This window comes from Erinaceus europaeus, chromosome 1, assembly GCF_950295315.1.
Source record: "Erinaceus europaeus chromosome 1, mEriEur2.1, whole genome shotgun sequence".
NCBI classification, from domain to species: domain Eukaryota; kingdom Metazoa; phylum Chordata; class Mammalia; order Eulipotyphla; family Erinaceidae; genus Erinaceus; species Erinaceus europaeus.
The window spans coordinates 114640842-114666667 of NC_080162.1; the positions used below are offsets into that span (position 1 = coordinate 114640842).

General features: G+C 44.9%; 1 protein-coding gene across 4 annotated transcripts in view; it reads right to left on the minus strand.

Moving 5' to 3' along the window:
* PRXL2A (peroxiredoxin like 2A) overlaps positions 1 to 25826 on the minus strand; it is a 39154-nt gene that overhangs the window by 2113 nt on the left and 11215 nt on the right. Inside the window, exons 1-6 of one of the 4 annotated variants that reach the window (XM_060193776.1) lie at positions 23517 to 23572; positions 16586 to 16674; positions 15975 to 16137; positions 10653 to 10744; positions 5379 to 5519; positions 4239 to 4403 (exon numbers count right to left, since the gene is read on the minus strand). In XM_060193776.1, coding sequence (XP_060049759.1) covers positions 4239 to 4403; positions 5379 to 5519; positions 10653 to 10744; positions 15975 to 16137; positions 16586 to 16618 — 594 coding nt within the window. In that variant the 5' untranslated portion in view covers positions 16619 to 16674; positions 23517 to 23572. Of the gene's footprint in view, positions 1 to 4238; positions 4404 to 5378; positions 5520 to 10652; positions 10745 to 15974; positions 16138 to 16585; positions 16675 to 23516; positions 23652 to 25826 lie in introns of those variants that run through there. The other 3 variants (XM_016188827.2, XM_016188826.2, XM_016188828.2) reach the window with 3 other exon arrangements.

The following is a 25826-nucleotide window of genomic DNA, read 5'->3' on the forward strand; positions in this document are numbered from 1 at the left end:
ACACCCCACTGAAGGAGCTTCAGTGTTGTGGTCTCTTTCCCTACTCTGTCTCTTCTCTCTCTCTCTAATTTAACTAATTTAAGAGAGAGAGAAAGAAAGAGAGAGAGAGAGAGAGACTACAACACATAGCTGTCCTGTCCCTAATGTTGTGCCACTTCCATGTGGTGCCAGAACTCACGCCTGGGCTGTGTCAACAGCATGGCGGGGACCACACCTGGAGAGCTGTTCCTCCAGCACCTTAACTGTGAGCCAACAGGTGCGCATGGTGTTTGGGCTATAAAGCAGCTCTCCCCATCTCCTATTTTTCTGTTTTAACAATTTCTACAGTGCAAATACATTACTTTTGGAAAGTGAATATGCTTAAAGATTATTATTTCAGTGGTCTGGGAACTGGCACAGTGGGTAAAGCATTAGACTCTCAAGCTTGAGGTCCTGAGTTCCATCCCTGGTAGTACATGTACCAGAGTGATGTGAGTGGCTCTCTCTCTCTCTCAATTTTTTTTTTTGTCTCTAGGGTTATCACTGGGGCTCAGTGCCTCCACTGCTCCTGGAGGCTATTTTTTCCCTTTTGTTGCCCTTGTTGTTTATCATTGTTGTTGTTGTTGCCATTAGTGCTGTCATTGTTGTTGGACAGGACAGAGAGAAATGGAGAGAGGAGGGGGAGACAGAGAGGGGAAGAGAAAGATAGACACCTACAGACCTGCTTAACTGCCTGTGAAGCGACTCCCCTGCAGGTGGGGAGCTGGGGGCTCGAACTGGGATCCTTACAAGGGTCCTTGAGCTTTGTGTCATATGCACTTAACCCACTGCACTATTACCCAGCTCTCTCAATTTTTTAAATATTTATTTATTAATTGGATAGATACAGTCAGATATCAAGAGGGAAGGGGGTGACAGAGAGATACCTACAGCCCTGCTTCACCACTTGTAAACCTTTCCCCCTGCAGGTGGGAACTGGGGGCTAGAACCCTGGTCCTTGAGCACTGTAACATGTGTGCTCGACCAGGTTCACCACTACCTGGCCCCCAATATATATATTCTTTATGACTAGTTCTCTCTAATAATAATAAATAAATAATGTTTCAAAGATTTAAAAAATTATTACTGACTGGTACCTGACACAATTGAACGACAAAAAAATCTCCTTCCCAAATCACACCAAGGGGGTTACACTCTGAGTGCTGAGGCTAAAACAGCCTAATCACCTTCCTACCAGGAAGGATGAAGACCAAGAGCTCCCAGGAGAACCAACAAAGCCAAACAACACACCTAGCAACACCAACAGTGAGCCAGCCAGCCCAGGGGAGCGTATGAGTACCAGGTGAGTCACTGCCAGGCAAGAGAAGGCTGGCAGGTGAACCAAGCCCTGCCTTGAAGAAGGAGGGAAGCAGAAACTGAGGGAGGGGAGAGACAATTCCCAGAGTGCCTGTGTGAGAAGAAGCTGAATGATGCTCTGAGTGCAAGGGCTTCCAGAGAGGGTCACTGGAGCCACCTCTACAGAAAGGCCACAGGGGGGGCTGGACCGTGGTGCACTCAGTTAAATATACACAATACTATGTGCAAGGATCAAGGTTTGAGCCCACATTCCCCACCTGCAGGAGGTTGCTTCACAAGCATAAGGCAGGTCTGCAGGTATCTATCTTTCTCTCCCTCTCTATCTCCCCTCCTCTCTCAATTTCTCTCTGTCCTATCCAGTAAAAAGGAAAAAATGGCCACCAGGAGCAGTGAATTTGTAGTGCAGACATCAAGCCCCATCAACAACCTTGGAAGCAAAAAAAAAAAAAAAAAAAAAAAGAGAGAGAGAGAGAGAGTGAGAGAGGCTATAGGAAGGTTTTCTGGAGCAGGATGGTCCTGAGTGCCTGAGTTTCATTAACACTATACCACTTACTAGCTGGGTATGTTTAATTGAGTTATTTTGCATCTGTAGGCTCACTGCTTCACATACAGATGGAAATAATCATGGTTAACATCCCAGATTGATGGTGAGGGTGACACAGGTAACATATCTGAGCATCAGAACAGGTGCAAACACTCACTGGCAGCCATTATCACCAAAACATTTGATGTGTTTAACCAGAAAATTCATAAATATGTTTATGCTGAATCAGATAGCAATTCATGCTAGATGCTAATATAGAGAATGCATTATAGATATCAAGCTTTTAAAAATTCTTTTGATTTATTATTGGATAGAGACAGAGAGAAATTAAGAGGAGAGGAGAAAATAAAGATGGAGAGAAACAGACAGACACCTGCAGACCTGTTTCACCACTCATGAAGTTTCCTCCCTGCAGGTGGGGACCAGTGGCTTGAACCTGGGTTTTTGCACACTGTAATGTGAGCACTTAACCAGGTATGCCACCGTCTGGCACCCAGATATCAAGTTTTATAAAGAAGAGATTAAAAACAGGGTCAAGCGGTGGTACACCTGGTGAGGTGCACACTGTAGTGCACAAGGATCTGGGTTCAAGCCCCCAGTCCCTACCTGTAGGGGGAAAGCTTTGCAAATCGTAAAACAGCACTGCAAGTGTCTCTCTGTCTCTCTCCTTCTCTATCTCCCCCTTCCCTTTCTAGTTCTGGCTGTCTCTATCCAAAAAACAAATAAAGATAATAATAATAAAAGAAGATTACAAAGTTTAAAGGGCTGGAAAAGCAGGTCACTTAGTGTGTTATTATGCCATAAGCTTTACCATCCTAGTATCCCCAAAGCTGATGTTTCTTTTCCCTTCTCTCTTTTTTTAATTTTAAATCTTATTTATTTATTATGGGATACAGAGAGAAATTGAGAAGGAAGGAGGACATAGAGAGGGAAAGACACCTGCAGTCCTGCTTCACCATTCTTTAAGTTTTCTGCCTGCAGGTGGGGACCAGGGGCTTGAACCTGGGTCCTTGTACACTGTAGTGTGCACCTAACCAGGTGTACCACCGCCTGGCCCCTCTTTTCCCTTCTTTCTATCTGAAAAAGTCAACACCCTTCTTTCTATCTGAAAAAGTCAACACAGAGCAATGAAGCCCCTCAGATGATAAAACAAACAGACAAACCTTAAAATTGAAGGGTTTTATCTCTTCCCTAATCATGGAAGCATATGTACTTACCAATGCTGGTAATGAGCTCCACTCAGACAGACCCACCCCACGGTTTTACAGATGACTAGCACAGTGTTAACGACATGTCCAAGGCTGAGAATCAGGTTGCCAGTGTCAAGGTCCTCTTAATTCACTCCAGTGTGTCTAGTGTTCTCTGCTAGAACTCACCTGGGGGCAGGGTGGAGACTGACCACTGCTCAAGGCTGCCCTTCATCTGGCATGGAGCACCTACCTGTCTGTCTATCTCCTGAGTCCAGAGATACATCTCTCCACACCTCCTCCTAGGACACCCATGCTGTTTCTGGCTCCTCAAAGTCAAGGCCCCACAAAGACTTTTGATAGAGGAGTCTGCTACCTCTCCTGGGAGTGCCCTGACAGTAGGACCCCCCCAAAGGGAAAGGGAGCGCCTCCCTCCAAGTCTTGCCACCTCATTTTCCCAGGCTTGCTTTTATCCCTTCTTTACCCTCCCTGTTTCTCTCTCTCTCCACACACACACTCACACACACACACACACACACACACACACACACACACACACACACACATAATTTATTTTTTGCCTCCAGGGTTATCTCTGGGGTTCGGTGCTGGCACTACAAATCCACTGCTCCTGGAGGCCATTTTTCCATTTTATTGGATAGCACAGAGAGAAATTGAGAGGGGAGAGTGAGATAGAAAGGGAGAAAGACAGACACCTGCAGACCTGCTTCACCACTTATGAAGTGTTGCCCCTGAAGGTGGGGAGCCAGACTTCAAACCCAGATTCTTGTATGGGCCCCTATGCTTAGTACCAGGTGTATCACCACCTGGCCACCATACTTTTGCTAAAAGCATCAAAAACAGAACTTGAATGTTAGAAGATCTGAGTTCAAGCTCAGTCATGTCACTGAATGAGCTGTACCTACAGTCACTCACCCTCTTTGTCACAAGTTTTGCACCTGCAAAACTCTCACACTGTCTCATGAAGTCACTATGACAAGTGAGCAGATTCACACATGAAGTGTTGAAAGCAGATGTGTGATCCATGGCTATTCCCTCCAGCCCCTTCTCATGTGCCCTTGCTATCCAGAAGGAAGGCTAGGAGACATTACATTAAGAAAGATACCTCACACAGCAGGCCACAGACCTGTAAGCAATCATGAGGAAATTACCTGCTTTCCTGCTCCCACCACAAAAACGCCTCCGAGGATGAAGCCTTCCCCTTCTAGGTTTCCAGAAAATCCTCCACTCCTGGCCCGGAAGAAATTAGACCAGACACCCAGACGGACAAAGCCCATAAACATCATCTTCCGTCTTTGAGGGCCGTAGAACATTTTCTGTAGGAGTGAGAAAAACAGATCCCATATGTCTACTTTCCCAAGGAGAAATAGTTCCCAACAGGATACATTTTTTTTTTTTGAGGGGAAGAGAAAGACAGACACCTGCAGACCTGCTTCACTGTTTGTGAAGTGACTTCCCCCCGTAGGGGGGGAGCTGAGGTCTAAAAATGGGATCCTTATGCAGGTCCTTACATTTCACACTATGTGCACTTAACCTGGTGCACTACTAGCGTCCAGCACCCCTCCCTTTTTGTTAATTGTCTTATGGTTCTCACTAGTGCTGGGTGACTGCACGATCAATCCACTGCTCCTAGTGGCTATATATATATATATATATATATATGTTTATATTTATATATATAATATATATAAATATATATATATATTTTTTTCTCTCTCTCTCTTCTTTCTTTTTGATACAGAGAGAAACTGAGAGGGAAGGGGGCAGGGATTGAGTGGTGGGACACTTGGTTGAACGCACAAGTTATAATATACAAAGACCCAGGTTCAAGTTCCCAGCTCCCCACCTGCAGAGAAGATTTATGAGTGGTGAAGCAGGTCTGCAGATGTCTCTTCTTCTTTCTTGCTCTCAATACCCCCCTGCTCTCTCAATTTCTATCTCTATCCAATTAATTAATTAATTAATTAATTAAAAGCAAGAAAGGGAAAGGGGAGAGGGAGAGACACCTATAGCTGTTTTACTACTCATAAAGATTCCCTTCTTGCAGCTGGGGACCAGGGGCTTGAACTAGGGTCCTTGTGCACTCCACTGGGAATGCCACTGCCCAACTTCAGGACATATATATATATATATATATATATATATATTTTTTTTTTTTTTTTTTGCCTCCAGTGTTATCCAGGACCTCTAGCTTTTATAGCTCCAGGCCAGACACACTTTATACTACTGAAGTCTACCTCTGAGCACCACCCACACTAGCCTGTGTCTACAGAGACTCACACGACATCTACCTTTTCATCCAGGAAGACTTCGCCTTTGAAATAGGGCTGGAAGTCCTTCACTTCCGTCTTGATCTTCTCCTTCACCACAGCATAGAGGGGGACACCCAGTTCATCCAACTTGGGCTTCAGAGAAGACAGTTCTGCAGCCTCCTACAGAAGACAGGGAAGTTCAGGAACTCTTAAAAGAGTTTTTATTTTAATTTTTCAATTATCTTTATTTATTTATTAGATATAGACAGCCAGAAATCAAGAGGGAAGGGGGTGATAGAGAGGGAGAGGGACACCTGCAGCTCTTCTTTACCACTTGCCCTAACCCTAACCCTAATCCCTACAGGTGGGGACCAAGAGCTTAAGCCTGTGTTCAACCAGGTGTGCCACTACCTAACCCCCTCTTTTCCTTCTTTTTTCTTTCTTTCTTTCTTCCTTCCTTTCTTTCTTTCTTTCTTTCTTTCTTTCTTTCTTTCTTTCTTTCTTTCTTCCTTTCTCTCTCTCTCTCTCTCTCTCTCTCTCTCTCTCTCTCTCTCTCTCTCTTTCCCAGAGCACTAGTCAGCTCTGGTTTACGGTGGTGCTGTAAGGGATTGAACCTGGGACTTTGGAGCCTCAGGCAGTAGAATCTCTTAACATAACCATTATGCTATCTACCTCTGCCCACTCTTAGAGCTCTTCAGCTTTGCAATATCCTCTGCTCTGCAGGCTCGTCGTGTGGCTGGCACTAAGTGCAGAACAAAGTCTGCGAGCAACATGCCAGAAATAATGAATGGCTGTTTAGTGGGCTAGGTACTGAGTCTCAAGGCAAGGTGTCAGGTCCCCTCCTCAAGATGGTTTTCTCTTCTCAAAGAGGGAGGGAGAAACTCAACTCCTATTACAGATGCTCTATCCTTGGCCTAGAGAGGATCCATGACGCTTCTTTGTTCTATTTCCCCATCTCTCCCCGAGCCACATCAAATCAGCACAAAGTCCACACAGGCTATATGTGACAGGTTGCCTCTACACTACACATTAACTCAACTGGCACTCCTCTACCTTTTTTTTCTCCCCTCCAGCTTAAATCCCACTCTTCACAAAGGGATCCCTAATCTAAACATTCTATTTGGCAAGTGCGGCCTCTAGTAAAGCTCAGGTTCTCTGTGCCTATCCATCTTTCCCTGCTTGGTCACTCTACTGAGTCTTGAGTGCTCCAATTCAACTGGGCATGGTCTCTTAAGTTCCCAAACATGTCTTACTGTGAAACTGTGTCTTCTATCTCTTGTATCCCTCAATGACTAACACATGGCTGGACATGCATAAAGAAACATACTTAGGAGAATCAGGCGGTAGCAGAGCAGGTTAAGCACACATGGCAAGGGCTGGCTTAAGGATCCCAGTTTGAGCCCCTGGCTCCCCACCTGCAGGGGAGTCACTTCACAGGCAGTGAAGCAGGTCTGCAGGTGTCTATCTTTCTCTCCCCCATCTCTGACTTCCCCTCCTCTCTCCATTTCTCTCTGTCCTATCTAACAACAATGACATAAATAACAGCAACAATAATAAAAAACAACAAGGGCAACAAAAGGGAAAATACATAAATATTTTTAAAAATTTAAAAAATTAAAAAAGAAAGAAATAGATACTTGGGTGGTCTGTGAAGTGGCACAATGGATAGAGCACTGGATTCTCAAGCATGAGGTCCCAATTTCAATCCCAGGAAGCACATGTACCAAAGTGATAGCTGTTTTTTTCTCTCTCTCCTATCTTTCTCATGAATAAATACATAAAATGTAAAAAAATAAATAAATACATACTTGGTAGAAAGATCTGAAGATGGGAGCTGGATAGGGGTTGCACCTGGTTGAGCACACATGCTATATAATGTGCAAGGACCCAGGTTCAAGCCCCTGGTCCCTACCTGCAGGAGGAAATCTTCATGAGTGGTGAAGCAGGGCTGCAGGTGTCTCTCTGTCTCTACCCTTCTCTATCTCCCCCTTCCCTCCTGATATCTGGCTGTCTCTATCCAATAAATAAAAATTTAAAAAATCAAAGAAAAATATCTGAAGATGAAAATGGAGAATGGGGAGAAGACACTTGAGCTGGTCAGTACAGATACCCTTGACTGTCATGAGCTGTGTGTTGTGTGCACCAGTAAAACTGCATGTGTCATGGTAAATCTTCAAAGTTAAAAACAAATTTCTTTTTCCCATTCGATGTTAGAATTAAAAAATACCAGAAAATATTTTCTAATGTAGCTCACTTTTTAAAAAAATTATTGGATAGAAACAGCCAGAAATTGAGAAGGAAGGGGAGATAGAGAATGAGAGAGACAGAGAAACACCTGGAGCACTGCTTCACCACTCGCAAAGCTTTCCCCCCGTAGGTGGGAACCGGGGGCTCGAACCTAGGTCCTTGTGCTTTGTAACATGTTCGCTCAGTCAGGTGCACCACCACCTGGCCCCTTCTTTTATTTCTTTATTTCGGATTATTGGTCTAAGAATAAACATTGAGGAGAGTACTTTCTCTTTTAACATTCAATCTCCGACACCCTAGTGTGGAGTATTAACAGAACCGGTAAAAAGCACAAGTTGGCATGGACAAGGACCTGGGTTTGAGCCCCAGGCCCCCACCTGCAGGAGGAAGTGTCAAGAATAGTTAAGCAGTGCTGCAGATATCTCTTTCTCTCCCTGTTCTCTCACCGTATCTTTCTCTCTGTCTCTATCATCATCGTAATCTCCAGCACCCAACAATAGTGAATTCGAAGCTCAAGTACAATAAATGTTTAGGGAGTGGGTAGCAAGACACTAAAGCAAGCAGGGAGTTTTGTGGAACTAGATGGACATTTTCTATATTCCTGGAAACCCTTCCCATCATCTGTTAGCTAACTAGAGCGAAACACAGGACCCAGCCTGCTTACTTCTAACATAAATATACTTCTGTAGGTTGGCAACTACATTTAATGTTTCACTTATTTCTAGAATGAACAAGCAAAACAGGATAATCTGATGATGCAGAATTCTTTTTTTTAAATTAGCAATTTAATAATGATTAACAAGACCGTGGGATAACAGGGATATAATTCCACACAATTTCTACCACCAGAATTCCATGTCCCATCCCCTCTATTGGAAGTTTCCCTGTTCTTTATCTCTCTGGGAGCATAGACCAAAATTCTTTATGGGGTGCAGAAGGTCGGAGGTCTGGCTTCTATAATTGCTTCTCTGCTGGACATGGGTACTGGTAGGTGAATTCATACCCCCAGCCTGTTTCTATCTTTCCCTAGTGGGACAGGGCTCTAGAGAGGTGAGGTTCCAGGACATTTAGCAAGTGGCATTTAGCAAGTGGTTCATGGTACAGTGGACAAAAAAGCATTGGGCTCTCAAACATGAGGTCCTGAGTCCAATTTCTGGCATTGCATAAACCAGAGTGATGGCGTGTCTCTCTCTTCCTTTATCTCTCTCTCTACCTCTCCCTCCCTTTTTCTCATAAATAAATAAATAATAAATCTTTTTTTTCTTTTTTTAAAAAGCAATGTATTTCTCAAGAGGGTCACTGAGTAGCAAACTAAGCCCTAGAACAGAGAGAAGTATTGGTCTGACATGGTCAAAGTCCACCTGTGTGCAGGATAAAAGGCTTTACTCATTTTTTCTGGGCTCTTTATTCTGGGTGTGTCAGTATGCAAAGCCCTGGAGTGGAAACTGAGTCATAGACCTCCTCCCTGGGCCATTCTAAATAACACTGCCAGTCAATCACCCTTTCACAAAAACCAAAGACCACAGTATAGCTACAACAGGCTGCAGCTGGACTAGTTGCTCTTGGAACCTCTGGAGTTTAACCGATCTTGAGAAAACAAGTCACAACAGGCTTCTCTATTGGAATCTGGAGGTACTTGTGATCAAAAGCCCAGAGTTCAAACTGTACTTCTTATTGCCAGATGAATAATATCCTGTGGGGATGTTCACATCCTAAACTCAGGAATCTGTGAATAACAAGCTTTGTGATGTGGCACTGAGTGAGGGGGCAGGTAAAGCATCAGATGAAACTAAGGTTTTGAACCAGTTTATCTTAAAGGAGATTAGCCTACACCACCAGAGGGTGGGGCCCTGAGTGAAGGAATGCAGGTGTCCTGCAGACCTTGAAGAAGATAAAGTTATTTAGCCCTTAGAGCCTCCATGACTGAAATAGCACCAGGTGACAGATACAAGGCCAAGAACACACAGTAAGACCGTCACATGTACAGAACAGTAAAAGAGTCTGAGAAATACCAAAAGCAGGCCAAGGATGCTGCTAACTCCTGAATATACAGGCTGTAAAGTGAGCAGAAGCAGTCAAAAGAATATAGCCATGGTAGATAGAGCCTGCCCCACTTTCTGAAGGAAGGCTGGGTCAGCCTATTCTGCCACTCACGGCAGACTGGTCTTGAAATGAGTGCATCCTAGAATGTTCCCAGCTGTGACCATGGACTGTGAGCTCAGACTGACAGGGACTCAGAGGTCAGACTCCTGTGTTAAATATAAATAGATATGGGCCCTAGGTCAGTTCTATGGGGTAAACAGTTAATGGTATTCAGATACTTTCCTCATACCTGGGAGCTACTCTCTGCCCTATTCCAGCTTTCTAGCCTTAGTCTCAACTCTAACACCATCTTCCCAGACAGTACTTTTCAGTCCACCTGCTATCAGGCTCAGGCAATAATACCTAAACTAGACTTCCTAGCTTCTTCCCACAAAAGACCCTAATTTCATCTGCTCTATTCCTACCTTTGGGTTCCTATTTATTAAACATTTTGTCCTGCTTTGTATCTTACCACCTATAAGCCACCAAGTTGCAGGCATCACCATGATACCATCCTGACTTGCCTGGGAAAACGACCTCACCAATATGTCCAGGAGTCCCACCTTTCCAGAGCCCTGCCCCACTAGGGAAAGATAGAAACAGGCTGGGGGTACGGATTCACCTGCCAACACCTATGTCCAGTGGAGAAGCAATTATAGAAACCAGACCTCCCATCTTCTGTACCTCAGAAAGGATTCTGGTCCATACCCCCAGAAAGATAAAGAACAGGAAAGCTTCCAGTGGAGGGGATGGGATACGAAACTCTTGGTAGAGGGAATTGCATCCCTGTTCTGTCATCCTACAATCTTGTTAATCATTATTAAATCACACAAAAAAAAGAATTACATAAAACAAGTAACAGAGGAATTGGACTGGTATTGGCCCAAGGCCAAAGAGGGCCTAAAGTTCTTTGGTCCTGACTGCAACTGTGCTGACCTCACTTCTTGGGGTTCTTTTCTCTAGTAACACCTTCAATGTACCCACCTCTCGGCAGAGGAAGCAGCCTGGTCTCCGCACAGCCATAATCACAGCTCCATTTTTTTCCCAGAGCTCCTTTGCTTTGAAAATCCTAGGCTCTGGGGAGAAGAAAAGAGAATTCAGATATCATTTTTTCGCTCTGCCCAGCCTAGCCCAGTCCAGTCCAACCGCGACTTGCTAGACTGAAAATCGGCTCATAAAAATGTTACACCAACTCTAGCAGAGGACCTGGAAAGTGCTTCCTATGTGGGGAAGTGCAAACAGGAGCCACAGAGAACATTCATCCTTCTAAGGAAAAGCAAAATATTAGAAAGGTCCTATTATATATCTAGACACCCTCCCCTAACACAGATCTGCCTGCAAAGCTGGACAGTCCCAATTTGGGTGTACCCAGAAAAAATGGCAAGTTCCTTTCATAGTACAAAAAAAAAAGAAAAAAAAGAAATGAACATTGTTACAACCCATTGGGCCATATAAATACCCCAAGCTTGAAAGAAATACTGACTTTGACAAAGAAAATCTTAATTCTTAAAAAAAAAGTCTTCAAAAGTATTAAGTCAGTATATATATGTATATATATATACACATATATATACATATATGTATATATATATATATATGTTGTTGTTGTAAAGATTTTATTTATTAATGAGAAAGATAGGAGGAGAGAAAGAACCAGATATCACTCTGGTACATGTGCTGCCAGGGATTGAACTCAGGACCTTATGCTTGAGAGTCCAGTGCTTTTATCCACTGCACCACCTCCCTCACGGACCACTGTATATTTTTTCTAAACCTAAATCTACTAGCTGCTATATTATCCATGGGGGAGGGCAGAAGATGGCTTTGGCCTAGTACATAGTCCTGCAGCTAAGTCTGCTCCCAAGGTCAGACAGATCTGCATCTTTCTGTGTAAACCTGAGTCTGTGATATCTCCTCCTGAACAGTCTCCTGAGCTGTAGAAGCAGTTGAGCAGACCTCTTTGGGTTGAAGACAGTATTAAAAAAAAAAATGGGTAGAGGGAAGTCAGGTGCTCAAGGTTCCCGGTTCGAGCTCCTGGCTCCCCACTTGCAGGAGAGTCGCTTCATAAACGGTGAAGCAGGTCTGCAGGTGTCTGTCTTTCTCTCCCCTGCCCCTCAGCCTTCCCCTCCTCTCTCCATTTCTCTCTGTCCTATCCAACAATGATGACATCAATAACAAAAACAATAATAACTACAACAATAAGACAAGGGCAAAAAAAGGGAAAAATAAATAAATATAAAAAAATGGGTAGAGATATGCTCATCTGGAAGCTGGAAGGTAGCACTCCCAGTTAAGTGCACATAGTACAAAGTTCAAGGACCTGGGTTTGAGCCCCCAGCTCCCCACCTGCAGGGGGGATAATTCACAAGTGGTGAAGCAGGTCTGCAGGTGTCTCTCTCTTTCTCTTTTAAAATAATTAATTAATTAATTTATTCATGAGAAAAAAAGGAGGAGAGAGAGAAAGAACCAGACATCACTCTGGTACATACGCTGCCAGGGATTGAATGCAAGACCTCATGCTCTCATGTTTGAAAGTCCAATATAGTCAACGACTGCCACCTCTCCAGATTCAAAGGAGGTCTCGAAACTTTACATCAGGCTCAACCTGACGCTGTTGACTGGCTACGGAAGAAGGGCAAACGCTAGAAGAAGAAGAAAGTCCAATGCTTTATCCACCCACTGTGCCACCTCCTGGACCACTCTATCTTTCTCTCTATCTTCCCTTCTCCTCTCTCAGATTCTCTCTGTCCTATCCAATAAAATGGAAAAAAAAAAAAAAAGACTTCAACAGCAGTGGATTTGTAGTGCTGGCACTGAGCCCCAGCTATAACCCTGGAGGCAATAAATAAACAAACAAATAAATAAATGCTCCTTATACTGTCAGGTAACATAACTAGTGGTGGCTAGCTAAGTAAGTACCTTTACTATCTTAGCATTTTCCAGAAGAGCCCATGCCCCTGTAAGAGGTTTTTGTGGGGCAAAAAGAAGGGGGTGGGCTGTAGGGCACAATTTAATGAGCCTGAGAAACCCTTTCTGCAGGCAGAGCCCCTACTTTCACCAAACTGCCAGGCCCAGTGCACCCTCCCTACTACCATGCCTGAATCCTCAATGGGTGGCAGAGTCAAGGCTGAGAGCACAGGACTCCAGATAGGCTGCCAGAGATGAGGGAGACAGGCAGGTCCACCCCCAGCTGAGGCCACTGTGCTGTGGCTGCATCCTAGGTGAGAGCTGAACTCTGCCCATCTCAGTGACAACCCAGACACTTCTGGTCAGTAGACAAATACCTACTCTGGGCAGCAGGACTGTGGAATGAGACAGTTATTTATTGCAATTGTTTGACTTGGGAGCCCTGGTGAAGTCCCAGAAGCCAGATATTACTCAGAACATACTCTAGAAGAGTTGGGTTAGGCAACAGTGGTATACTATTACCAGGTACTGTGGACAAAGTATCATTACATCTTTTCTTTTTATTTATTTATTATTGGATAGAGAGAGGGAGAAATTGAGAGGGAAAGGAGGAGACAGAGAGACACCCGCAGCTCTGCTTCATCACTTCTGAAGCTCCCCCCTGCAGGTGGGGACCAGGGGCTTGAACATGGATCCGTGTGTACTGTAATGTGTGCACTTAACCTGGTATGCCACCACCAGGCCCAACTTTTCTTTTATTTTTTAAAACTTTTAAAATGATATTTATTTATTGGATAGATAGATATCAAGAGGGAACAGGGTGACAGAGAGGGAGCTAACCTGCAGCCCTGTTTCACCACTCGCAAAGCTTTCCCCTGCAGGTGGGGACCGGGGGCTCGAACCTGGGTCCTTTTGCATAGTAACGTGTGCTCAGCCAGGTGCACCACCATCCAACCCCTCATTATACCTTTTTTTAAAAAAAATTTTAAATATTTAATTTATTTATTTATTTTCCCTTTTGTTGCCCTTGTTGTTTTTTATTGTTGTTAATAGTTATTATTGTAGTTGTTATTGATGTCATTGTTGGATAGGACAGAGAGAAATGGAGAGAGGAGGGGAAGACAGAGAGGGGGAGAGAAAGATAGACACTGGCAGACCTGCTTTACTGCCTCTGAAGTGACTCCCCTGCAGGTGGGGAGCCAGGGGCTCGAAATGGGATCCTTAAGCAGGTCCTTGTGCTTCACGCTATATGTGCTTAACTCACTGAGTTACCCTGACTTCCCTTTTTTAAAATTTTTATTGTGGCTGGATGGTGATGCATCTGGATAAGCATACATGTTATAATGCACAAGGACCTAGATTCAGGCCCCTGATCCCCACCTATAGGAGAGAAACTTCGTTAGTAGTGTGGCAGGGCTGCAAGTTTCTCTCTCTGTCTTTCTATCTCTCCCTCCCCTCTCAATTTCTGACTCTATTAACTAAAGATAAAAAATTATTTATTATTTTTAAATTTTTATATTCATTTATTTATTTACTTATTTATTTTCCCTTTTGTTGCCCCTGTTATTTTTTTAAAATTATTGTTATAGTTATTATTGTTGTTATTGATGTCATCGTTGTTGGATAGGACAGAAAGAAATGGAGAGAGGAGGGGAAGACGGGGTGGGTGGGGGTGGAGAGAGAAAGATAGACACCGCAGACCTGCTTCACTGCTTGTGAAGCGACTCCCCTGCAGGTGGGGAGCCAGGGGCTCGAACCGGGATCCTTACGCTGGTCCTTGCGCTTCACGTCACGTGTGCTTAACCCACTGCGCTAACACCTGACTCCCTTATTATTACTTTTGTAATTTTTTTTTAAATATTTATTTTATTTATTTATTCCCTTTTGTTGCCCTTGTTGTTTTTATTGTTGTAGTCGTTGTTGGATAGGACAGAGAGAAATGGAGAGAGGAGGGGAAGACAGAGAGGAGGAGAGAAAGATAGACACCTGCAGACCTGCTTCACCGCCAGGGGCTCGAACCGGGATCCTTATGCCGGTCCTTGTGCTTTGCGCCACCTGTGCTTAACCCGCTGCGCTACAGCCCGACTCCCTACTTTTGTAATCTATGAGAAAGATAGGAAGACAGAGAGGAAGAACCAGACAATACTCTAGTATATGAGCTGCCAGGGATTGAACTCAGGACCTCATGCTTGAGAGTCCAATGCTTTATCCACTGTGCCACCTCCTGAATCTCTTTCTTCCTTCCTACCTTCCTTCCTTTCTTTCTTTCTTTCTTTCTTTCTTTCTTTCTTTCTTTCTTTCTTTCTCTCTTTATTGAATAGAGACAGGGAGAAATCAAGAGGTGAGAAAAAGAGAGCCAGAGATACCTGTAACACTGTTTCACCACTCAAGAAGCTTCCCCCCTGCAGGTGGGAAGTGGAGCCTTGAAGTCCGGTCCTGTACATGATAACACGTGTGCTCAACCAAGTGCACCACCACTTGGCCCTTCATATTATTTTTATAATAATTTAACAGAGAACACTGGTAAGGAATGAAAAAAAGTTTTTGACATGAAAAAGTTGAAATGTAGCAGCCTATGAGGGTATACAGCAGATAAAGTTCTGGACCCTTAAGCATGAGGTCCCAAGTTCAAGCATGTGCCAGAGTTATGCTCTGGTTCTCTTTTTCCCTCCCATTCTCTCATAAAAAAATAAAATGAGTATTTTGGGGATAGATAGCATAATGGTTCTTCAAAGAGATTCTCATGCCTGAGGCTCCAAAGTCCCTGCATCACCATAAGCCAGAGTTGATCAGTGCTCTGGTAAAAATAAATAAATAAGCAAACAAAGATTTTTAAAAATCTGAAACGTAAAATGCCACATATACGTGATCATTAATATATAAAAACATAGCATGAAAAATATAAAATTAGGGGCCAGGTGTTGGCGCACCTGGTTAAGTGCTTACATTACAGTGCACAAGGACCCTGGTTCAAGCCCCTGGTCCCCACCTACAGGGGGAAAACTTCACAAGTGGTGAAGCAGGGCTGCAGGTGTCTGTCTTTCTCCTTCTCTTATCTCCTTCTCCCCTCTTAATTTCTCTGTATCTACCCAATAATAAATAAAAATATATAAAAAAAATATAAAACTAAAAGTGACTATGATGTTAGGTTAGGGTAATGGGATTATCAGTGATTTTAAATTTTTTAATAGGAAGTAGGTGAGGAGAGTATCTAAGTCTAAGTAGACACTATTTCATTATGAGTGATTTTTAAAAACACTACTAAATTTTTCCTGATCCTGTTATATTGGCTTTTCAGTTTAAGAACAAAACAAAACAAAAAGCTATTTTAGACAGAAGGAAGTAAGCCTGCATCCTAGTGCCTGGAAAAGTACTAAGACCACTGGGTTCACTGCTTACTGGTGTCTAGTGTCTTCAGTTCTATATCCTCCAGATAGTCCAGCGTTGCTTTCTGAGACTTGGACAGAAATATGTCGGTGTTGGCCAGCAGTAGGGCCAAGGCTGCAGCCCCCAGGGCTCCTGCTCCAATGGACCACATACCCATGGTGAAGAAACTTGGATCCTGGAGAAAAGACATTTCTGGAGTTTGGGAAGAAGGAAGAGACATTACTGTTCCCACAGATAGCTGGAATTTGATCTCCTGTGTGGGACTGCCATGTGGAAGGCCAAAGGCAAGAGGAGTGGAGCAGCAGCATAAAAAAATGAGACATTTCTGTACTTGCTGCAATAGCCTGGGGGCACATAAAAGACCCCACCCCCAGGAGTCACCTAGAAGTCAGAAGCAAGGAGAAGAGGTTAAGAAGCCCTGGCTGCTCCCTTGCCCACAGCCAAGGCTGTAACCTCCCCCCACCCTGAGCACTGTGAAGCTCCCCCAGGCTTTGCCCTCAGGAGCGACTTCCTGGTCCCCTCCTCCTGCCTCCTACTTTCAGCCCAGTGTCTCAGCCTCCATCTCATTGAGGTACAGCCCACTTTCTCAACTGTAATCAGGGAACACTTCAAATTCCAGTCACCCTGGTCTCCTTCTTTCCAGTTTGTGAACTCATCACGAGCGAAGGTAGGTCCTCAGTTCCTTCACGACTTATTTACTCAAATAAAACAGCTGTGTGGTGAGCATAAGACAAACAGAAGAAGTGAGAGTCAACAGGAAAGCAACTATCCTCTAAGCATCTACCTCCTACAAAATGGTACAGTTTAACAAAAATGGTCATTATCACTCAGGGAAATGGTGCAGTGGATACAGCATTAGACTCTCAAGTATGATGTTCGGAGTTCAATCCCTGGCATTGTGTATGCCAGAGTGATGCTCTCGTTCTCTTTCTTTCTCCTGTTTTTCTTATAAACAAACAAATAAATCTTAAAAAAGAAGAAGGAAGGAAGGAAGGAAGGAAGGAAGGAAGGAAGGAAGGAAAAAGGAAGGAAGGGAGGGAAAAGGAAGGAAGGGAGGGAGGAGAGGGGAGGGGAGGGGAGGGGAGGGGAAGGGAGGGAAGGGAGCGCCAGGCCATGGCACACATGGTACTATGTGCAAGGATACGTGCAAAGACCCAGATTCAAGCCCCAACTCCACACCAGCAGTGGGGATGCTTCACAATTGGTGAAGCAGGTCTGCAGGTGTCTGCTTACCTTTCTCTCCTCTATCTCTCCCTGCCTTCTCAATTTCTCTCTGTTCTATCAAATGAAAAGAAAGAAAGAAAGGAAGAGAGAAAGAAAGAAAGGAGGGAGGAAGGGAGGGAGAGAGAAAGGAATAAGGGGAGAGGTGGTGATGGAGTATCTGATTGAGCACACATGTTACAGTGCTCAAGGACCCAGGTTCAAGACCCCAGTCCCCCACCTGCAGGGGAAAAGCTTTGTGAGTGGCGAAGCAGGGCTGCAGGTGTCTCTCTGCCTTTCCCTTCTCTATTTCCCCCTACCCTCTGGATTTTTGGCTGTCTCTATCCAATAAATAAGGATAATAAAAAAAAAAAAAGACGAGAGAGAGTTATTATTAAATACTAGTGTCTAATCTGACTGCTGAAAAAGTGAAGATTGACAGCATCTGTTGAAAACATGGTGCTTGGTGTCTGTTTCAGGACAGGGCAAAACATGTCTGTCTTGGATGGGGCCTCCTGCAACTGCAATAGAGTTGCCGTAGGCCCTGTAGATTCCCTCCCCGCCCCCACTCCTGCTTCACTCAAGCTTCTTCTAGTAGAGAAACTGTGTGCTGGTGGGTGGGAAGTCCACAGAGCAGCCCACTAACAGTGGGTACCTCACCTAGCCCTCCTCTCTAACATCCTCAACACTGGCAACACCTCTCTGTCTTTATCATTATCTAAGAGAATTTTATTAACAACACACGTACCACTTGTATGAGGTGTGGGAGAGCTCCATGGATTCTTAATTTTTTTTTTAAAAGTTTGTATTTATTATTAGACAGAGACAGAGAGAAATTGAGAGGGGAGGGAGACAGAGAAGGAAAGAGACAGAGAGAGACACCTGCAGCCCTGCTTCACCACTTGTGAAGCTCTCCCTGGCAGGTGGGGACCAGGGGCTTGAATCCAGGTCCTTGTGCACTGTGATATGTGTGCTTAACCAGGTGCAGCATTGCCTGGCCCCTGCTTTTCTTAACTTTAAAATTTTTCTTTTTCATTTGATAAGGCAGAGAAAAAAATGAGAGAGGAGAGGTAGAGAGGGAGAGAGACACCTGCATCCTGTTTCACTGCTTGCAAAGTTTTCTCCCTGCTGGTGGGGGTGAGGGAGGGGGGGGCTCAAACCCAGGGCCTTGCACACTGTAACATGTACGCTTGACCAGATGTGCCACCATCTGGCTCTTGGGAGAGAGGTTTCTTAGAACGTCACCACTCAAAGGCGCTGGGTAGCACAAGAATACAGAATCTCAAGCCTTAACCTCAGAACTAGGACATCGAACTGCATTCTCACCAGTTTGGGAGGCAATTCACAAGAACATTGAGGCTCGGAAACACTGTCTTAGAGCAAACAATTCAGGATTTCATGCTAGCTTGTCCATACAGCACAGGATATAGTGTAGCTAGAAGTCAGATGGCCTGGGACAGCCAGGCCTCCTTCTAGCCCCAGCTTCTGTTCCCTCAGCTTATTGTAGAAGAGTGATGGCAACACAGATGACATTTCTTTCTCTCTCTCTCTCTCTCTTTCTTTCTTTCATCTTTTTATTTATTTATTATTGAACAGATAGAGACAGACAGAAATTGAGAGGGGAGGAAGCAAGAGAGAGAGGAAGAGACAGAGAGATTACCTGCAGCCCTGCTTCACCACTCATGAAGCTTTTCCCCTGCAAGTGGGGTCCAAGGGCTTGAACCTGGGTCCTAGAGCACTGTAAAGTGTGCGCTTAACCAGGTGCACCACCATCTGGCCCCAGACATAGCATTTCTATGCCTTCACCTGCAACAACCTACTTCATTCCATTCTCCTAGACTCAGACCTTTGAGAAGTCCTCCCATTCAGCAATAAAAATAAATAAATAAATAAATAATATTGTGTCCTTCAGGATAAAGTGGATGAAACTGGAGAAGATGATGCTCAGTGAAGCAAGTAAGGAGGTGAAGGACAACTACAGAATGGCGTCACTCACATATGGAACAGAGAGACTTGAGTATACAAATGTGGAAAAAAGTCAATCTGTATCTCAGACTGTGGGAGAACTATAGTGGTTATCTATGGGGGTGAGGATGGGGACACAGACCTTTGGTGATGGGAGTGGTGAAAATAAATAAAATAAAATGAAGCAAATGCAGAGAGAGAGAAGTCTTCCTGGATGCTCTGCCTACTCCTCCTCCCATGCTTAGAGGGGTTCATTCACTTTTACTTGGGCACTGTGTCCAAACTGCAACTAGGATCCTTCTGACTTGCCTGACACACTGGCTTGGGCCTATCTGCCAGTTCTCTCTCCTTTGACTGTGTCTCTGAATCCTCCATACCTGGCCCAGGACATATTTGGCACACAGTAGGCTCTCTATCAACACGTATTAAGATGAATCCAATAGACTCATGATGAAGGGGTTTTAGGAAGAACCAAAGTTCTTGGATCAAGTCGGAAAGGGCCTTTCACTGTCTGGCTTCCGACACTACTATGTGGCAAAGTTAAACATTACTAAGTTCTAGTTGACAGGACAACTAGGGAAACCACAGCTCTTACCTTACTGCTCAAAAACAGAAGACCCCCCAGGGCCTGAAACAATTTCTGTACTTTTATGGACTTCTAAAACCTCTCTAGATTTCCGGCACATGAGTCTGAATCAGGAGCACATGGTATATGTCCTCTGTTCACAGAGTTGATAACATTTCTGCCTGACTAGGAACCGACCAGCCTACACCTACACAAAAGGGCTCATTTCATTCAACTCCTTGGACACACCAGTGAGTTTGACTCCATCCAGAGACTTTAAAATCATCTCCAGTCTTTCAACACACTATCATTCCTGAAGGCCAACAAGTTCCACCTCCTTGCTGCCCACTGACCACAATCTTTTTATTGGACAGAGACAGTAAGAAATCAAGATGGGAGGGGGAGACAGAGATGGGAAGAGACAGAGAGACACCTGCAGCCCTGCTTCAACACTCATGAAACTATCCCCTTGCAGGTGGGGACCAGGGGCTTGAACCTGGGTCCTTGCACACTGTGGTGTGTGCACTTAGCCAGGTGCGCCATCATCTGACCCCCTGACCATTGTTTAAAGCCATTGTTTAAGGCTGGGGTTATAGATCAACCTCACCAATGTGTCCTGGAACCCCACCTCCCCAGAGCCCTACCCTACTAGGGAAAGACAGAAACAGGATGGGGGTATGGATCCACCTGCCAACAACCATGTCTAGCAGAGAATCAATTACAGCAGCCAGACCTCCCACCTTCTGCACCCCACAAAGATCTTTGGTTCATAATCCCAGAGGGGTAGACAATAGGAAAGCTTTCAATGGAGGGGATGGGACACAGAACTCTGGTGGTGGGAACTGTGTGGAATTGTGCCCCTGTGATCTTACAATCTTGATAATCACTATTGAATCACTAAGAAAATTTTAAAATAAAAAGAACCTATTTCTTTATGAGTACAAGGGAATCGGATTCAACTAGACTCAACATTTATTTCCAAGCATTTATTCAGCACTGGGCCATTCAATGAATGACAATTTGGGCAAAAGGGACACAGAACCTTAAAGAGATATGGGTTTAGCATACAAGCATCAGAAACCCAAGTGTCACAGTGCAGCAGCACTGGCTAGGTGGGCGCATGAGGTTGGCAAGGGGAAGAGAGAAAAACAGCTATATCTAGCCCAAACATTCATGCAAATATCCAGAAAACAGAGGCTTCAGAATGAGCACAGGACTCAGGAGGCTATAAGAACCAGACCAGATTCAGGCTGAAAGAGTCTGGCTGCAACAGGCTCACTAAGAACGCTTATGTCCCAAAGACATTATTTCAAGACCAGATTTCAAAACCCCTGGAGGCAGGAGGGAGACATTGTCCAGCCACTCCACACCCATTTCTGGCAGCTATCCAGAAGGAATAAGTAGAGGATCAGCCCATGGTGGGGAGGAAAAGGGAGCGAGATAGAAGTCATCTTCAGGTCCTCAGCACCCAGATATGGATAGCAAGACAGGACTCTCCCTTCACATTCTGTTCCCCAGGGGCCTTGAGCATCTGACTCTCCTGCCAGTGGCAGGCATTGAGAATTGACTTCTGGGAGCTGGGTGGTGGTGCATCTGGTTGAGCGCACCTGTTAACAATGTGTAAGTCCCAGGTTCAAGTCCCTGGTCCCCACCTGCAGGAGGAAAGTGATGAATCAGGGCTGCAGGTGTCTCTCTGTCTCTCTCTCCCTAACTCCCTCTCCCTTCTTGATTTCTGTCGGTCTCTAACCCATAAATAAAGATAATAAAAAAAATTTTAAAAGAGAGGGCTGGCCAATAGCACACTGGGTTAAGTACATATAGTACAAAGCACGAGGATCTGCACAGTGATCTTGGCAATGATCTTGGTTCAAGCTCCCAGCTTCCCACCTGCAGAGAGGTCACTTCACAGGAGATGAAGCAGGTCTGTAGGTGTCTATCTTTCTCTCCTCCTTTCTGTCTTCCCCTCCTCTCTCAATTTCTCTCTGTCCTACCCTATTAAAAAAATAATAATAAATGGAGAAAATGGCTGTCAGGAGCAGTGGATTCATCATGCAGGCACTGAGCCCCAGAGATAAGCTGAAGGCAAAAAAAAAAAAAAAAAAAAAAAAAGAAAAAAAAAGAAAGGAAGAAAAGAAAAGAAAGAAAAAACAAATTTTAAGAGAGAGAGAGGGTGGGGGTATAGCATAATGGTTATGCAAAGAGACTCTCATGCCTGAGGCTCTCAAGTCCCAGGTTCAGTCCCCCACACCACTATAAGCCAGAGCTGAGCAGTGTTCTGATCAAAACAAAACAAAAAACAAAACAAAAAAAAAAAAAAAAGGAAAAATATTGAGGAGGACCTAGAAGGGGTTGAACTGTTATGTGGAGAACTGGGAAATGTTACACATGTACAAACTATTGTATTTTACTTTTACTGTAAACCATTAATCTCCAATAAAGAAATTAAAATAATAAAAACAAGCACACTTCTCTTTCCTAGTTCTGAAAAAAAAAAAGAGAGAGAGAGAACTGACTTCTACAACACCTAGGTCAGCCCTGACCCCATCCTGGTGCCTCTTAGAGTAAGGGATAGATCACCTAACTCCCTGCACATCAACCGCTGATTCTGAATCCTGATTCAAGTCATTCTAGCTCAGTAACGAGAGAAAAAAAAAAAAAGTGGGGAAGAGTGGGGTAGAGAGTGATCCAATACTTAAAGAGAACAATGCACTTTCACCTGAGCCTCCAGGAAGGCCTAGAAACCTGCACTTACTTAGTGGCATGCTTGATTTCATTCCCTCAACAGATGCAGAGATTACCCTGTTTCCAGCTGACAACACTGTGGGTTCCCACAGCCAGTAGGCAGCAGTACTGTGACCCGAACTCTAACCGCTAAGACTCCACCATCTCTAGGTCTTTCTACTGTCACCGCTGGACTAGCCACCTACTCCTTGGAAGGCCTCTAGCGGTTAATAGGCCTGATTCTCTTTGGCTTAAGGATTGGTTGAAAAGATCAATGTTAGCCAGGGTGACAACTCAGTGTCAGAGCACAGACCTGACATCCCTGAGGTCCCAGAGGTTCAATCCCTAGTTGTGTTTAATCCTGCTGTGCAAGTGTGTGTGTGTGTGTGTGTGTGTGTGTCTGTCTCTATCTGTCTGTATGTATGTCTAAGAGAATTTTCATAAGTAAACCAACTTGTTTGTTTTTTCTCCATTCAATGTATTCAAACCAAGTTTACACTAAAGGAAATTTTCCATAGGACAGATGTCCCTTCTCTTTCCTCTCCTGACTCATCCCTTCCCATTCAGGAGAGGGTCAGTTTCTCTGAAAGCTAACATAAGGCTGGAAGAGCTAGCCCCCCACCTGACACAGCCCAAGGGATTTGTTCCTGGTTCCCTTGCTGGGACTTTATCTGATCCAGTCACAAACAGGCACCAGCTGTGAAGGCTCAGCCCTAGGTCTGGGGGGTTGAGTGAAGACTGAACTGGACTCCCCACATCAAGCTGGACTCATCCTTGCAGCCAACCTCATTTTCCTTCACTGCAAAGTGCGGGGATTGGACAAAGGAAGTGCTAAAGCCCCTAGTACACCCCAGTGACATCTGGTGAGTCTATCAGTAACATCCCACGTTCTTACTTCTTCATCATAACTTTTCCTCTTTCCCACCCCATCCCCCAACCCTAAAGGGCTTCCAACATCTCCCAGTTGGTTTCCAGTTCCATTTCAGAAGGCATCACCCCCCGCCCCCCGCCCAGCCTGCCTCCCCCCCCAGCCTGCCTCCTTCTAAAACAATCCCTTAACCCCAAGCTCAGGCATCCCAGAGACCTGGGAGTAAAGCACTTACCATCCACAGCGTCCACACCTCTGCTTCTCCTGCAAACAGACTGCCCCACATGGGCTGGGAGCAGGAGACAGAGAAGGGCAGGGCTGGGTAGGGCTGGAGGCGGAGCTGCCTGTGGCTCTTTGCTCACTCTGGGGGCTGGACCAGGCCACCCAGAAACCCTGGGGCTCCCCCCAGCTGCCGTTAACCAATCTCCAGAAAACAAAATGGAACGTTGCCAGGGTGCCCCCCAGCCCTTCCAAAAGTTGAGCCAAGTGTGAGTCACGGGCAGTCATGCAGACTAAAACATTTGTCAAGTGCCAGTGACCCAGTGCAGCAGCTCTTAATGCAGCTCACATGTCACAGCAACCCAAATCAGAAAGCTTGCCCCGGGGGCTGCCTGTGCAGTAGGCTTTTTCACCCCAATCTCCATTCACCCACCCCAACACACCCATGAGGTGAGCTCATGGATTCTTCACTCATTTTTGCCTTCCCTTTTCTTCTTCTTTTTTTTTTTTTTTAGTCTGTTAAAAACTGCTTTATTAATACAAAGTTAGACACACACAAACCACAAAGTGTTAAGAAGTTTAAATAGGTCAGTCATAGCAAATAGGTGGCAATTCAACATCCAGGGCTGACAGAAAGCTTGAAGGAGACTGGAATATATCAGATTCCCACAGTGGGGTGCCTTTTTTTTTTTTTAAGGTGGCTTTTCTTTGCCTCATGTTTTTTTTATTGTTGTAGATATTTTATTTACTAGCACACCTGGTTGAGAGCACATGTGACAATACACAGGGATCTGGGTTCAAGCCCCCAGTCCTTACCTGCAGGGGGAAAGCTTCACAAGTGGTCTCTCTCTCTCTCTCTCTCTCTCCCTCTCTATCACCTCCTTTCCTCTTGATTTCTGGCTGTCTCTATTCAATAAATAAATAAAGATAATACAAAAAAATTTACTTTATTTTAATGACAGAAAAAGATACAAAAAGACCAGAGCACTGCTCAGTACTGGCTGATGGTGGTGCTGGAGATAGAACCTGGGACCTCAGAGCCTCAGATATGAAAGTCTTTTGCAGAACCATTATGCTGTCTCCTCAACCTTCCTTCCCTTTTTCTGTCACTTCAGTAGCTCCTCTCAACCTACATGTTCTTCTGAAAAGTGACTTCACCAGCTTCCATCACCATGGTATTGACCTCCTGATATCTGACTCAAAGTAACCCCTTGGGCAGAGGGTCTCTATCTCAGATGTTCCCTGTCCCAAAATGACCTGCATGAATGTCCCTTTCCCTGTCCTAGAGTCCCCTAAGTGAATGATAAGCATCTAGTCCTCTGCTCCTAACAAATGGAGAGAGACACACTGTCTCCTTTTTCTCCCTCTCTGCCCTTTTCTAATCAGTCAGGATGTCCTGCCCACCCTATAAAATGTATCCTCTATCTATTCTCTTCTTAACCTGAGGCTACTGTCTGTGCTCAGAGGCCCCTACCATTCCCCCCACCCCCTGACTTATTTCAGTAACCACAGGACTAAAATGGACTGGTCTCCACTGAAGGCCTCTATAGCTTAGTCTCCATGAGATCCCCACTATGCCCTTCTCTTCCAGATTCTCATTAACAGTTGTCAGGAAATTGTGAGGAGCCTCACAAAGCACCCTGCATTTTTCTGCCTCCAGGAGCCTGGCATTCCTTAAAACATGAAGCCAGCTCCACCTGCTCCACCCTGCATTCCTGATACTATGGCCTATCTACATAATCATTGTTTTGCCTAAAGGATCCCCACCCACTCCATTCCTTTGATTTATCTTCTACCCTCAAGACCCTTCCTGCCTGTAGGGTAGTATTATTAATCTTACCAGTTAAAACCCTCACAACAGTTGCTAAGGAAGTTCCTACCTTCCCAGCTCTCTTTTGCCTTTCTCCGTCCCTTTCCTAGCCATTTCCATTTCAGACTTGCCACTTCAAGGTCTGCCCTTTAAAAACCTTGGCTCTCTGATCAATAAATATATTGCATTGCCTCACCCCCATGAGCTCTGTTCATGAGTCATTTCCCTTGTGTCACTGAGTGAGTAGCAGCCCAGGCTGGCTCCGGTCGAGTTCTCTCCAACCCAGAGAGTATGCGCCTGGGAAGAGGCACCCCCATGCTATCCTGGCAGTGAGCCCCGGGGCCAGGCAGTGGCACACCTGGTTAAGTGCACATAGTACTAAGCACAGTGACCCATGGAAGGATCCCGGTTCGAGCTCTAGCAGAGGGGGGTCACTTCACAAGCGGTGACGCAGGTCTGAAGGTGTCTTCTCTTTCTCTCCCCATCTCTATCTCCTCTTCCTTTCTCAGTTTCTCT